The following is a 15,908-nucleotide window of genomic DNA, read 5'->3' as shown; positions in this document are numbered from 1 at the left end:
CCCACCTGTCATGTTGAAGGAGACATCCCGCACTTACTCCTCTACTGCACTCGTTACCACCAACATCGTCTCCTCCTACGGTCGCGCATCGCTCGCCTGACGGTTTCGGACTTATCTCTAGCTACGCTGCTCGGCCCCACACAATACAGTCAGGTGACAAAGGCACTTGCCCAGTTTCTGCGGTCCTGTGGCCGTCTGGGTGAACTGTGACCAGTTTCATGTTTGCTTTCCTCTTTGTTCTTTTGTTTTTCTTTTTATTTATTTGTTTTCCTTTTTCTTTGCCTTTATTTTCCCCCCTTTTTCCTGGGAATAGCAAGCCGCCATACCGGTGGCTAACCTTTCCCTCTTATTTTTTTATATATAATAAACATATCCCCCCCCCCCCCCGTAGATCCAACTTTGTCGTTTTTCCCTCCCAGGCCGTTTGCCCCGCTCTCTCTCCTCCCTTTTGTATCGACTTCGCCTCAATGTGGCCTTCACCTCGCAGCTTAGACACGGACTAGGGTATCGTAACGTATGTAATGTACACGTAGAGTTCTTCATTTTCGGGTTAAACCCGATTTTTCACGATCGTTGTCCCCCGAACAAGTTTTCAAAAATTCGAGTAAAACCCGATATCTACCTGAAATCCTTGCGGTCCTTCAACTTGTGGTTCTAGGTAAACCGTCGGAAAAGTGAATAATAACATCAGCAAAGAGAGCTATTTGTGACAAACCATTTGTCCTTTATAATCCCTTCCTGCAGGAGTCAAAGACGAGCTTTTATGGGACTCTGGCAAGTGTTTGAATACCGTTGTCATTCACTGCCCCAGTTCCGAGCGTAAATATAAAGGTTCTTGTTTCTCGCCCCAATGTCATAGCAGTGATTTGTATCGTATGCCTTTCGTTTCACCCGAAAATTCCCCGATGACATCAAACAGATTGTAGCGCCCGATTTCTCCCCCCATTCTCGTGTGTCAATAGCACCCGATTTTTCCCTCCCAAATATGAAAAATCATAAAACCCGAAAACGAAGAACCCTATGCATCGTCAGGCCAGAACGGGCTTCCTCGACGCACGTCTAACGTAGTCTAGTGTAATGTAATGTAATGTAATGTAATGTAATGTACTGTACTGTAATGTAATGTAACGTAGTCTAAGAACCTGTCCTGATGGGAAAAAACACCCTATATATCGAAAGCAACAGGTGTGTGTACAGTTTGCCTCGACAGGCCAGAACGGGCTTCCTCGACGCACGTCTAACATAGTCTAACACTAACGTTGTCTAGTGTAATGCAATGTAATGTAATGTAACGTAGTGTAATGTAACCTAGTCTAAAAATCTGTCCTGATGGAAAAAAAACCTATATATCGAAAGCAACAGGTGTGTGTACAGTTTGCCTCGACAGGCCAGAACGGGCTTCCTCGACGCACGTCTAACATAGTCTAACACTAACGTTGTCTAGTGTAATGCAATGTAATGTAATGTAACGTAGTGTAATGTAACCTAGTCTAAAAATCTGTCCTGATGGAAAAAAAACCTATATATCGAAAGCAACAGGTGTGTGTACAGTTTGCCTCGACAGGCCAGAACGGGCTTCCTCGACGCACGTCTAACATAGTCTAACACTAACGTTGTCTAGTGTAATGCAATGTAATGTAATGTAACGTAGTGTAATGTAACCTAGTCTAAAAATCTGTCCTGATGGAAAAAAAACCTATATATCGAAAGCAACAGGTGTGTGTACAGTTTGCCTCGACAGGCCAGAACGGGCTTCCTCGACGCACGTCTAACATAGTCTAACACTAACGTTGTCTAGTGTAATGCAATGTAATGTAATGTAACGTAGTGTAATGTAACCTAGTCTAAAAATCTGTCCTGATGGAAAAAAAACCTATATATCGAAAGCAACAGGTGTGTGTACAGTTTGCCTCGACAGGCCAGAACGGGCTTCCTCGACGCACGTCTAACATAGTCTAACACTAACGTTGTCTAGTGTAATGCAATGTAATGTAATGTAACGTAGTGTAATGTAACCTAGTCTAAAAATCTGTCCTGATGGAAAAAAAACCTATATATCGAAAGCAACAGGTGTGTGTACAGTTTGCCTCGACAGGCCAGAACGGGCTTCCTCGACGCACGTCTAACATAGTCTAACACTAACGTTGTCTAGTGTAATGCAATGTAATGTAATGTAACGTAGTGTAATGTAACCTAGTCTAAAAATCTGTCCTGATGGAAAAACACCCTATATATCGAAAGCAACAGGTGTGTGTACAGTTTGCCTCGACAGGCCAGAACGGGCTTCCTCGACGCACGTCTAACATAGTCTAACACTAACGTTGTCTAGTGTAATGCAATGTAATGTAATGTAACGTAGTGTAATGTAACCTAGTCTAAAAATCTGTCCTGATGGGAAAAAACACCCTATATATCGAAAGCAACAGGTGTGTGTACAGTTTGCCTCGACAGGCCAGAACGGGCTTCCTCGACGCACGTCTAACATAGTCTAACACTAACGTTGTCTAGTGTAATGCAATGTAATGTAATGTAACGTAGTGTAATGTAACCTAGTCTAAAAATCTGTCCTGATGGAAAAAAAACCTATATATCGAAAGCAACAGGTGTGTGTACAGTTTGCCTCGACAGGCCAGAACGGGCTTCCTCGACGCACGTCTAACATAGTCTAACACTAACGTTGTCTAGTGTAATGCAATGTAATGTAATGTAACGTAGTGTAATGTAACCTAGTCTAAAAATCTGTCCTGATGGAAAAAAAACCTATATATCGAAAGCAACAGGTGTGTGTACAGTTTGCCTCGACAGGCCAGAACGGGCTTCCTCGACGCACGTCTAACATAGTCTAACACTAACGTTGTCTAGTGTAATGCAATGTAATGTAATGTAACGTAGTGTAATGTAACCTAGTCTAAAAATCTGTCCTGATGGAAAAAAAACCTATATATCGAAAGCAACAGGTGTGTGTACAGTTTGCCTCGACAGGCCAGAACGGGCTTCCTCGACGCACGTCTAACATAGTCTAACACTAACGTTGTCTAGTGTAATGCAATGTAATGTAATGTAACGTAGTGTAATGTAACCTAGTCTAAAAATCTGTCCTGATGGAAAAAAAAAAACCTATATATCGAAAGCAACAGGTGTGTGTACAGTTTGCCTCGACAGGCCAGAACGGGCTTCCTCGACGCACGTCTAACATAGTCTAACACTAACGTAGTCTAGTGTAATGCAATGTAATGTAATGTAACGTAGTGTAATGTAACCTAGTCTAAAAATCTGTCCTGATGAAAAAAAACCTATATATCGAAAGCAACAGGTGTGTGTACAGTTTGCCTGGACAGGCCAGAACGGGCTTCCTCGACGCACGTCTAACATAGTCTAACACTAACGTTGTCTAGTGTAATGCAATGTAATGTAATGTAACGTAGTGTAATGTAACCTAGTCTAAAAATCTGTCCTGATGGAAAAAAAAAAACCTATATATCGAAAGCAACAGGTGTGTGTACAGTTTGCCTCGACAGGCCAGAACGGGCTTCCTCGACGCACGTCTAACATAGTCTAACACTAACGTAGTCTAGTGTAATGCAATGTAATGTAATGTAACGTAGTGTAATGTAACCTAGTCTAAAAATCTGTCCTGATGAAAAAAAACCTATATATCGAAAGCAACAGGTGTGTGTACAGTTTGCCTGGACAGGCCAGAACGGGCTTCCTCGACGCACGTCTAACATAGTCTAACACTAACGTTGTCTAGTGTAATGCAATGTAATGTAATGTAACGTAGTGTAATGTAACCTAGTCTAAAAATCTGTCCTGATGGAAAAAAAAAAACCTATATATCGAAAGCAACAGGTGTGTGTACAGTTTGCCTCGACAGGCCAGAACGGGCTTCCTCGACGCACGTCTAACATAGTCTAACACTAACGTAGTCTAGTGTAATGCAATGTAATGTAATGTAACGTAGTGTAATGTAACCTAGTCTAAAAATCTGTCCTGATGAAAAAAAACCTATATATCGAAAGCAACAGGTGTGTGTACAGTTTGCCTGGACAGGCCAGAACGGGCTTCCTCGCCGCACATCTAACGTAGTCTAAGGGAGTCTACGAAGTCTAACGATGTTCGACATGTACCCCAAACATCACATCTTACATGTTCATTGCATGAGCAGGGAAATTGCGTTAAAAAGGAACAACAACAAGTAAATCGTCACTATGACCTCGGGTAATTCACCACTGGGGAGCACATTATTAAAAAAAAAGATTAATGAAAGATGAAAAAAATGAATTATTCAAAAAGGAATGGTTAATGCTCACCAATGCTTCTCTATACACACCGCATAAACACCAACGAAAATCCCTAGGCCACAGGGAACTTTCCCTGGTGACGCTGCTGGGACCTGTCTGGCACTCCAGACAGTGGGGAGTCACCCGAGCCCTCCTGCGTTACCTGAAGGACACTGGGCTGCTCAGCAGCCTTTGAGCCTTGATCCACCCCATCAGCCACCCCATCGTCCCCTGCCACTTTCTCTTTTCCTTTTCTGCTTCTTTTTTCTCTTTTTCTCTCTCTTTTTTTTTTTTCTCTTTCGGTAATAGCAAGCCGGCCTTGGCCTGTCTGACCTTTCTCCCTTTCTTTATCTTTAACATATCCCCCCCCCCTAACGCAAATTTCCACGAAGGCATATTCAACCCTGGAAGCGAGAAGTCCACAGAAGTGCTTTGACTGCAGTCGCGTCCTAAAGGGCCAATTACGCAGGTGTCCTCTCTCACGTTACTTTTGATCGGTTCACTATGCTGAGCGAAACGAGGGGTTTCAATGGACGAGTTTTAGCTGTTGCAAGAGTCACTTGCACGGGCAACCATTTGAATAATAAAACGTGTATCTGAACGGTACAGCGCATGGAGACGACTTCCATGCAATTTCCTAATATAGGCAACAGCGAAGAACTCTCTTTAACTCGCTCCATTTGTAGACTCCACTGATCGTTAAAGAACTGCGCGGAGATAGCGCCTGCTATCGGACATCGTCTACGCAGCTTTGACATATATTGCCAGGGTATTTGGCTGGTAATGCAGAAAGAAGGGATTAGTTGCTAAGAAACGCTTCTTAGCGCATCATCCAAAATACAACGTGAGGCAACGGAAGCCGTTCTCGCGAAATGAACGGAGCAGAAAAGGACTTTATGTCTTCGCTGCCGCCAAGATTCATATACCTTCCACTGTAGTTTTTTTGTTAAGAGTCCCGCTATTAATTTCCTGTCGATACGCCTCTGCGGCGACAGAGATGTCGTTGACGTAACAATAGACACATGGTGGGTAAGAGGGACAGAGTAGATGCACGTTTAATATGAGGGAGAAGTGATCAGGAAAGCTTAGGTGGAAAATAAAAGAAGCGCGAAGCAGTCGTAACATGCGTAAAGCGCAAACCGCCATGTTACGATATTTATTTTGCTGCGCTTTGAAAAATCTTAGACGTACATGCACTTTTGTCGTCATACTTCTAATAGATATGGGCTCAATAATTAATTTCGAAGCGTCGCCGGTGCCCCGACTGCTAAAGAAAATAGCAGGATAGAGCATTGGCAATGTGTAGGAAACAGCGGATTTTACTTTTGCATACTTTACTCAAACAAATCTCGAAGCTGAGAGTTGCTCACACGATTTTTAAGCACTTCATACGAGAACACTACATGGGCTCTGGCTTCCCCAAAACCCCGAGCCCGGAATGGTTAAAGGCTTCTTCGTGTGGGCTTGGGCCGGGCTCGGGTTTCATATTGTTGGCCTGAGCGGGCACGGTCGAGTAGTCTCCCCAGCAATCGACCTCCGGGGGGAGGGGGTACCGAACTTTCAAGGGAGGGGTGATATATTTATTAGAACAAAGAAAAAAAGAGGGAGGAAAGGTCAAGAGAGGGGGATATATGTTTATAAATAGGTTTTTAGGTTTATAGGTTTTTGTTTTGTCAGCCGAGCTGTTCAGGGCAATTTCATTTCCCCCCAATTTTCAGGGGGGTGCAAAAAGTTTGGGGGTGTAGGGAAATCCCTGCCCGGGCCAGAATATTGCAGGTCCTAGACCGGTGTGGCTAAAGAAGATACCATCGTTTGTCTGCATTGTGTCCAAGTTCCCTTGTGCGTTCCCAGGATCTTCCGTCTAAGGGGGGTGGGTACATCCTCCTTACCTGTTCTCCAGGAGACGGACGCTGTGGATTGATGTACTCTGAGGGTGTTCAGACGCCCATACTATTATGACATCGGAGTATAAATCATGACTTCCTACAAATAAAGCACGAAATGCTCTCAAGTGACCTTGGATCTCTTAGGGGGCATGTCCCTCCCTTCCCCCCTCTCGGTACGACCATACACATTCCAGTTTCCTTATCGGGTGTCTGCGGGGTTGGAACTCGGCACCAGATTTCTTCGTACTCCTGTGGAATCTTCAAGAAATCTGGCAAAGACTCCATGAGAAGCCTTGAGCTGCAAATACCGTCAAAAGGCTGCCGGTAATACCTTCCAACCGAGAACCGGCAGAACAAGCAAATAACCGGCCGAGCCGGTGGAATACCGCCCACGTGGCAACCCCAGCTGCAAAAGATGTAGCTACTGGTTTATTCGGATGAAACAGCCCAACTAGTGGTTTGTGATCCGTTACCAAAGTGATAGTTCTTCCCAGAAGGTACTGGCGAAACTTTATCACTCCAAACACCAAAGCTAAAGTGCCTCTCGTTCCAGTGGCGAACAGTTGCGTTCCACGGGTGTAAAGGTGTGGGAACGAAATCCAACAGTACGGTCGTTTCCGGCTCCTCGGTGTGACAATACGTCTCCTATTCCCGTCTGGGACGCGTCTCACTCCAGAAGGATTGGCAGATACGGATCGTAATGAACCAACAACTCTACTTTCTGAATAAGGTTTTTGGCGCCCAAAACTGTACGCTGCCTAACATCCATCCAATTCCAAGGAACATCTCTCTTCAAGAGCTCATATAATAGGGCCAATAATGCTGGTACCGCTGACAAGAAACGATGATAGTGCATGGGTAGTCCCAGGAACGACTTGAGCTCAGTAGCTGACATTAGGGAGGCACCGCTACCACCCTCTCAATGTTCTCTTCCATCGGGTAGAACCCTTCCGCTTCGATGATATGCCCCAGATACCTTGTTCTGCTGATTTAAGTTTCTGTCCGTGCTCACGGAATCATCGTAGTAGCATTCGATGGATGTCTCCCCTTTCCTGCGACACCAAACCATAACTTTATCCAAATATACTTGCACGCCCTGGATTCCTTGTAGAATAGCTTCGATACGGTCGTTGAAACATGGCTGGGCCAGATTATATTCGAAATGGCAGGCTATTCAAACAAAGCAGTCCCTTGTGGTTTTTGACTACGCGGTCAACCTTTTGGACGCCTCTTCTAGTGTATGCAATCTGGTTGTGCAATCTGGTATGCAATCTGAGCACCTGACTACCGCCTAGTGTTGCAAATATATCTTCGATGCGAGCTAAGGGGCAAAGTTTCATGGTGCATGCCGCATTGATCGTAAGTTGGTATGGGCACACAGGCGAATGCTTCCATTACGTTTCATGGCTGGTACCAGTGGAACTGTAGCAGACAGCGGGCAGGCTGGTACATATTCCTAAATGAAGCGACAACTGCCTGAATCGAGACATCGTCTGAGGTGTTTGAGCCTGTCTACTTTATTTAGGAACCAGTGGCGTTGCCCAGACAGCCGAAGACACCAGAGACAGCATTCCCGTGCTAACCGAACGATCCAGCTCTTTGAAGCAACTGAAGAGCGAAGCTCCAGAACTAACCAGGCGAGTTCTGCAGAATTTGGGCCCCATCTTTAAGATGTAGGTGCGCTGGCTGACCTCTGAGGAGCCCAAGGTCCGGTCGGATGAAGTCATCGTATTTTTCAAGGCCACTTGCCACGTCGTCAACAACTGAAGCGACAAACTACCCTGGCTCTGATTCTTCGATGATGTTCAACACCGGAACGCCGCGCCGGTTAAATGCTGCACTGAGGTTCTGGCCGCAGAGCTTCGGCCCCGAAGAGCTGAGTACAACAAGTGTCGCTTTTACGGTCTGCCCTCCAAATGTGACTGGAAGATAAAGTTCACCTTGCACACAGCTTCCCGATGAACCATGACAGACGCAGACTTGATCTGTGCGTAGAGCAGGCCACTCTTCCTTATACTGCAGAGAGGTGGACTGCGTCACAATGGATAACGGAGCTCCTGTGCCTAACTGTATAACAACCCTGATGCCACCGCAATGGAAACTTCTCAAAAGCAGTTTCTCGTAGCAGACCCGTGGCTCCACTATGACCATAGTTGCTGGTCGGGACGCAGACCACTCAAGACCAGCTTCGGCCCAGAATATCAACGCCAGTGGATAGCCCCCCCCCCCCCCCCAGCTCCCAGTGGATAGCAAGTTAGCGTCTCTGCAGTAGGACACGATTTTGACAGATGTTGTCGTCCCGACACAACCACCATACCATTCCTCGGTGCCCCATGATATTGCAATTCCTCAACCGATGTTCGGAGAGAACTGGAAAGACGGCACACTGTTATAATCCGTCATGAGCTTGTTACGTGGGGGGGGGGGGGGGGGGGGGAGAATGTTGTGACGATATGTTGTTGTTTAGGGGATGACGTCGGTTAGGTTGTCGGAGAGCTGGTCCCTCTCGTTTGCTTGGAATAAACATGTTAGGCCCCTTTACACGCACTCCTCCATTACGTGCGCCATGCCAATTTCGTGCAGTTGAGAAACCACGTTTGCTCACAATTATTAGCGCATTCTTTAAACCGAAGAACGTAGCACCATAGAGATGGTGCGTTAATAACGCGAAGAAACCCGGCGCTTGCGCTACGCTACTGTGAACGTCGTCGAAGCAACATCGAAAATGAAGTTCCAAATATTTGAGCACCCAAGTTGGGGGTGCACTAATTATTCGAGAAAATATGGTAGTTCGAAAAATAGTTGTGTATTTTATCTAGTGACGTCTAGCAAAAGATCACTTTCTCTCGACAAGGTGTAGCAGCCAAAAAATAAAAAATAAAAAGGTTTCAAGTTACAAAACCGGTGGGGTGAACGAGGCGCAACCTTGTCGCTGTCACTCAGTGATAGTAGGCAGAAACGAGAACAACTTACCATTCTTAAGAATTCAGGCTCATCAACCTCCGAACGATAAATACAGCAGACGGTGACATTAAGTGCCGAAGCCAGTCCACCGCTCACAATGCACCACTTCAGTGGAAGAGGCAGCATAGCGTACGTGACGAACACCACGAACATGGTATGCCACACGGCGTCCCCTGTGACGTCACCTCCGAGCTCGAACCGCAGTTCGGACCACGTAACGCCGAAGTTAGCATTCCCTGTAATAGATATTTGTGTTTTACATGTTTCATTTCTCTTTTGACCTTACACGTGCGACATCACTGCACAGCTGGACGAGGAAAGGCATGCAGACGAGAAGGACACTCTAAAATGATTCCTGAGCATTCATTAAAATCACTGCGCGGGACAACCAATTCCTCATCATGAGCCTGCATTCTTTCGACCACGTTGCCACAACGAGGCGGACAGTTCCGCTTCAAAGGACACGTTTTCAACATTCTTCCCCGTGCGCGGTTCGTGCAAAATATGAATTTCACTATAGGGTCAGCGAGTGATTTATCCAGACCCCCCTACAGCCCCCTGGGGGACATACCCCTAAAATTTTGTGAGATTATGCAATAATTCGTCAAATAGCATAAAGCTACATGGGAGTAGTGACGGCACCCCCACTCTGGAGCCCGACACAACCCCAGGGACGAAATTCTCGGTGAACAATTGGGGTGAGCAGGTACCACTGTAGCTTCTGAACATTCAACATAACGTCACTGTCATCAAAAGTGTTCGATGTTGAATGCTTTCTAATGGTACGCTTTGTGTTGTGTCACGGCAGTAAAGGCTGGCTTAGAGCGGGCCGTAACGACGCGCAGCGCACCACTGCGCATCGCGAGCCGTCGCCGGTGAGTTCATAGTTCGACGACACTCGGCGAAGCGCAGCGCGGCGACAACGCGCGACTACACCAGCCGCCGTCAGGGGAGTAGAGCAATGCTGGCGGTGGCATCTGGCGGTGGCCAGCGAGCTGTGTACGGCGTGGGCTCCGGTGGACTCGCATTTCCCAACACGGCGTCGAAACACTGAGCTTTTGATCGGACCTGTCCGTAAAGAAAGGACGGGACATTTGAAGGAACGTTTGAAGGAACATCCGTATCTATATAATACAGGACGGATGGACTATAGAGAGAAGCAAAAGAAGGAGAACAGCTGGGAAGACGTGCGGCTTTCTTTCAGTGTTTGGGGGCACCAACCGTATTACAGCAATAAAAACATGACAGTGCCAACGATGGGGAACACGGATTGTCTTTGATTGGATTCCAGCACGCGGGTACAGCCGCCAGATCGGCTTTCCCAGTACGAAATGCGAAAATTCCCAATAGTAGTTTCGGTGCGCTGCGCCGAATCGCGTCAGACTATGATCCCGGCAGGATGAGGAAATTTGGCGTAGCGAACGGTAATTGTGGGCGTGGAACGCGAGCGGCGATGGGCGAAAACTACGTCGGACTCTAAACCAGTCTTAAGTGCTACAATGTGAACGTTAGCGAGTTTTAGCAAACCGTTGATAACGTGGCTTGCGTCAAACCGTATCAACCGGAACCAATCAGTGGATAAGATTCTGAGTCACACACGGCCGCGATTAGCTCCGACAGGCACGACAACCTTACCAACGGTGTGCTAAAACTGCCTCCGATGGTAAGGTCACCGTGCCTATCGGAGCCAATCGCAGTCGTGTGTGACTCAGAATCCACTGATTGGTCCCGGTTGATTTGGTTCGACGCAAGCCACGTTATCAACGATTTGCTCAAACTCTCTATGGTAGCTTTTAACGTTCACACCGTAGCACTTACCGCCATGACACAACACAGAGCGAATATTTACGCGTCCGTATGTCACTAAAGGTGTTGTACGTTGTTGAACTGCTGGTGTGTTAGTTCCGTATTCATTTGTATTTGTCTCATAAACCATGTGCAGAAAATTATCGATGCTTTACAACAACAACAATAAATGAAGGAGAAGTAATGATGACATGGTACAGATATCAAAATGTGTATTTCCTAGATAGAACAAGAGAGTATTTGGATACAACGATGACCCTACACATTACGTGCAATTTTATGGTCACAAGAGTGCATGGTTGTGACGGGTGATTTATACTAGTAGATGAGTCCCACATTCTTTGCAGACTACTTTACCACGTCGCCACTCAGCTCACTGAATGTGACAGTGATTTTCTGCCTTGCTTCTTGTCCATTTTGATCATCCTGTACTACAAATAACTCAGATTCGATCGGTTAATCTCGCTTGTGTCATCTCAAAAACATTCAGCAGAAAGGGAACGATGCGTGTCCACTTGACATCGAGTACTTTCGCTGATGAGCGTCTGATATGACACTACAGATTGAGAAAACTGCATACACCAGATGTTCCACCAGGGAACGGCCAGCGAGCAGGTTGCAATAACAGCCGCTGCAACGGGAAGGCGTATATCCTAAAACGAAGGGCGAGAGATCGTAGAAAACTTTCCGAAAATCTGATATTGACTACGTGTGCAAAATGTGTGATTTACGAGGTGTCATTTGTCATGAACACGACCTCTACGTTGCCCTTTATCGGGGAGTCTTGGAGCAGAAATGTTTCAGGCACACTTGCGACTCGAGGCAGGATTTGAGCCCCAGGAGTAATGAGGCACCGTTGAGCTCGTGGGTTGAGGGCAGGAAGACGAAGGTGCCTTTCATACCAGGCTGCTTTCCGATGTCATTCTTTACTTCTCTGTTTATGTGAAATTGCTCATGGCTAAAAGTCACTATAGCCTCTGGAGCATGTTTTTCCTAGTCCAACTCACGTATATTGCTGGCAGCGCTTGTGTGAACTCATATCCAGATTTCTTTCTTTCCGGGAACTATTCATCAGTCAATGACTCCGAATCCAATATTTAGAGCCTCACGTCTTAACACCAGATAGTGTTAAACACGCTGTTTTACCAGAGTGCGTTTCATACGAAACAATCTGTGGAATCCCGAAATAATAGATGCTGGCATGCCGGAGTTATTAAATGCACGCAAGCTACTGAATGTTTGCGAGCGAGTGGGAGTTTTCAGGTTTTTTTTTAATTGGAAGCCGACCTCTGTCTGGCTGGCCTTTCCTTTCTTTTTTCTTAATACACATATCCCCCCCCCCCCCCCACCTCTTTGCGAGCGAATATCAGGCCAGCAAGCTGCGCCCAGTCACACTAATAATTTTCGTCTGCATATTTTGCCTCAACTTTTGTTTACCATTTCGCTGCACCCGGCCCCACCGTTTTTCGTATACGTCTGCGTTATGAGGAATGTTGTTAGTTGGTAGCGTAACCAGGTGTCCCATCTACAAAGAAGCTGTATATATATGTACGGTTTTCTCTGTTTATACTTCTGACTCGGTTACTTCGTTTGCCAAAGAAGAAGCAGTCCCTGTCTACGTTGAGGCTTCATTTGACAGGTTGGTGGGGACTATCCTCGAGGTGAATGCTCCTTTGACGAAACAAAAAGAAAGAAAAAACCTCACTAAGAAACAAAATACAAATGAAAAATTTTATCTTTGCGGAAGTCTTCAAAACGGACAGTGATACAAGGCCAACCCAGATAAGGTCAGTTATTTGAACAACTGTGATTATACGTCACACTATACGGGTTTCGGGCCGATGAAATCTCCGCGGGACGTGATTCATGACGTGATCTCATGTCCGCTTGAAGAACGTCCTTAAAGGCTATTTACTAATGTTTCGTTCGTTCTCGCCAGGCAGGCGCATAATCTACTCTGCAAGAATTTCATCTTGGCACTTGACAGCAGAGAATGTACGTCACGCTACATGCGCATTCATGTTCGCCATCGAATGACGTCTTCTAAAGAAAGATGTTACCTTTACGAGCAAAGTAACCACACTTTCGCTGGGCATATACTCACAAGATGCCTTTCTTTGTAGTTAGTAATATTTCGGGACTTTTTTATTTTTTTCATATCGGACGCAATGCCGCTTGAATACCTAAATGAGTGTAGAGTCGTACTGAGGCTCATTACCACCAACATGTAGGTGGAACGAAAAAACACAATTAAAAATTATCCGAAATTCACTCACCTTCGGCGTTTAACGCTAGCCAAATGAGCAAAGCACCCCAATGAAGGTACTGATGCGCAAAACACCTCCAACACGTGAGCAAACACAGCACCACATTCACTCCAATCCAGGGCAAAGTTCTTAAGAGCGCGCACTGAACTCGATGCGCACTGTAATCCGCCGACACGAAAAACACCACCAATATGGCCACCTTCAAAAAAATGTCGATCACATTCACCATCACTAGCGCCCTCTGTCTCTGCCTATGTGAGTACCTCTGGTACGCTTGCTCTAGCTTCTTCTCCTTGAAACTGTTCGTAAGTCTCGGAAATGTGAATCCTCTACAAGTGAAGTCCTGCTTGAAGTGCTGCTGAACACTGGGCGTTGCTGATGCTGCGTCTTCTTTGCTGGTGGCTTCAGAAATGCTGACAGCATTTTCCGCGATGGACGAGTTATTGTTGTCACACGAGTCATCGAAGGTGATGGCCGGCGGTGTAAGTCCCGTCGTTCTCGTGATGTCGTCGCTAACGTCATCAGCACTAACTCTCGGCGTGCTGGAACGTGCGAGGCAGACATCGCTGGACGCCCTGAGTGGAGGTGCAGATGTTGACAGTGATATGACGACAGAGTTTGCGTTTGGTGTTCCCGTCCGCCACAGTTTAGCAGTTTGGCCGTCAGGGAACTGCAAGAGTTCCTGGGGAGGGTTGGCTGGGCCCTTGCAGGGGTCATGGGATCCAGAGGACATGGAAGCCTTGCTAACAGTGAGTGATATGGTGGGCAGTGGGGATAGTTTAGTAGGGTCGCCCGTCCATGGAGGGGTCCACGAGTCCTGTATGCGGCGAAGTGCACGATGCCATAGGTAGCGGGCAGGAAACCTACAAATTGTAAACTTATCGTGAGCAACCTCTTTGGTGGGTCAAAGTTGTCACAATGAGTTATCAAAACAAGCGACAAAGAAGATGTACGCAACGCAGCTTCGGCCGGTGGAGCGCGAGGAGCGTCGCCCTAGCGGCACTTGGGGAAAATAAGGGGCGACAGAGTTTCGGCTGTGCCACTCGTGTAAGAGGGGAATCCGTCGTGAACTAGATGCACGGGCTCTGGCAAACACCGACAACCACTGCGCTGATAACCGCAACTTGTATTTATCAACATGTATTTTGTGCATTCCGACCCGAGTATCTGGCTCACGACGAACAGTAGAAGTGTGGAAACCCCCTGTAACAGTACAAGTGCAGAACGTCCAGCGAACAGTTCATTGTGACAGGAGTGCCGTAGCCCGCACAGTCTCGCACTTCTGATAAAATAGTATAAATGCAGGCCACCTACTGGATGTCCCTTTCTGCAATTACTTTCTCACTTCCTTTTCCTCAAGCGGCCTTAGGGAGGCTCTTCTTGACCTCCCCCGATCTAAGCTGCGTTATAATTCAATATGATTCATGTTGTACGTCCCAAGTTAACGATAAAGTAAAACCCTTTGGGCTTGAAACCTCATCACTCTCAATGGACAGTTGGCAGTTGGAGGCCCTCTTTGATTGTTCAGGATTAGGCCCATTGTCCGTGCGGTTCATCCCCGTACGCAACCTCGTTTCCCCGCATCTCTCGTGTTTACTTGAATTTAAGCTGTTCACAAGCGTGCAGACATCCACGACACACAAGATATCAAACTACACTGCGATTAGCAATTTCAGTACGGTCTCTCATAAGGAATATCTCTGCTCAACCCCAAACTTCCCAGAAACAGAGCGTCATCAACGCCCTGCCCTGTGTGGCAGCTGTTACACTGGATGCTTCCGTAATCTCCCAACGCTCCATACAAATGACGCCATAAGTGAAACCCAGGCACCCCAAAGTCCAGCCATTGTTCTTGCCACCTATATATAGAGCCTCATATCCGGTAGCCGTCGTGCACTAATCCTCTGTCACAGGTGAAACTAATGAGCCGCAAAGTTCTGCAGAGGCTCAGCCTGGTATGCGACGGGAAATAAGCACACAGTATACGGGGCAGAGTTATAACATATTACTTGGAAGGATTAGTGCATCAAGGCCTGTGAAGACTTTTTGCGGGGATCTTGACTTAGGAGTATGTAGATGACATCGGTAGATATAATCACCAGCCATTCGTTCCTGTTAAAAGGCTGTAATCGCGAATGTAAGCCCTAGCATATGCCCGAAAAAGAAGAATACTTGTCACGTCTTGCTCGCGTGCAATCATTCCTTCGCAGAAGGTAATATTTGCCCAGAAAGACAGCGGGTATTACACACTAAAAGGGCTGTAAGCTTATGCAGAAAAGTGCAGTGGCTGAGAATGTAAATGAACTGACGGAAGCAAGTTTTCACGTTACTGCAAATAATCCAAAGTTTCGTATAGCTAAAGCATAAAGAGAGAGCTCCATAGTATCTTCTATCTGGATGCTTCTTCTGGGAGCAACCCAAAGGAAACCCAGAACAATGTATCATACCAGGGTACTCGAACACATTTTTAGATATATAGAGGACCCAATGTGACCTTACGGGAGGAGACGAATACAAACAATAATATACAAACAACACGATTTTAGTTTCGCTCGAGCACATACGACATAATACCCATAACACTTAGGAAACAGGATACATATCCGTCATCAGGGGCCAGGTATTTCTCTCCTGTCGTTGGTTACCGCGAGGGTTGTCTGTTGTTCTGCGCCTTGAACTTGAAGTGTTGAATTAGCATTAGTGCT

The 15,908-nt window shown here is 46.4% G+C and overlaps 1 protein-coding gene across 3 annotated transcripts in view; it reads right to left on the bottom strand.

Annotated features, from left to right (window-relative positions):
* Positions 1-15,908, bottom strand: part of LOC135393790 (adenylyl cyclase 78C-like) — a 288,020-nt gene that overhangs the window by 54,199 nt on the left and 217,913 nt on the right. For all 3 annotated transcript variants that reach the window (XM_064624059.1, XM_064624060.1, XM_064624061.1), the window contains exons 2-3: positions 13,213-14,066; positions 9,140-9,366 (exon numbers count right to left, since the gene is read on the bottom strand). In XM_064624059.1, the coding sequence (XP_064480129.1) occupies positions 9,140-9,366; positions 13,213-14,066 (1,081 nt within the window). The remainder of the gene's footprint in view (positions 1-9,139; positions 9,367-13,212; positions 14,067-15,908) is intronic.

Source organism: Ornithodoros turicata, chromosome 5 (assembly GCF_037126465.1).
Source record: "Ornithodoros turicata isolate Travis chromosome 5, ASM3712646v1, whole genome shotgun sequence".
Lineage (NCBI taxonomy): Eukaryota > Metazoa > Arthropoda > Arachnida > Ixodida > Argasidae > Ornithodoros > Ornithodoros turicata.
Note: the sequence above shows the minus strand (reverse complement) of the source record. Positions and strands in the feature narration are given on the sequence as shown.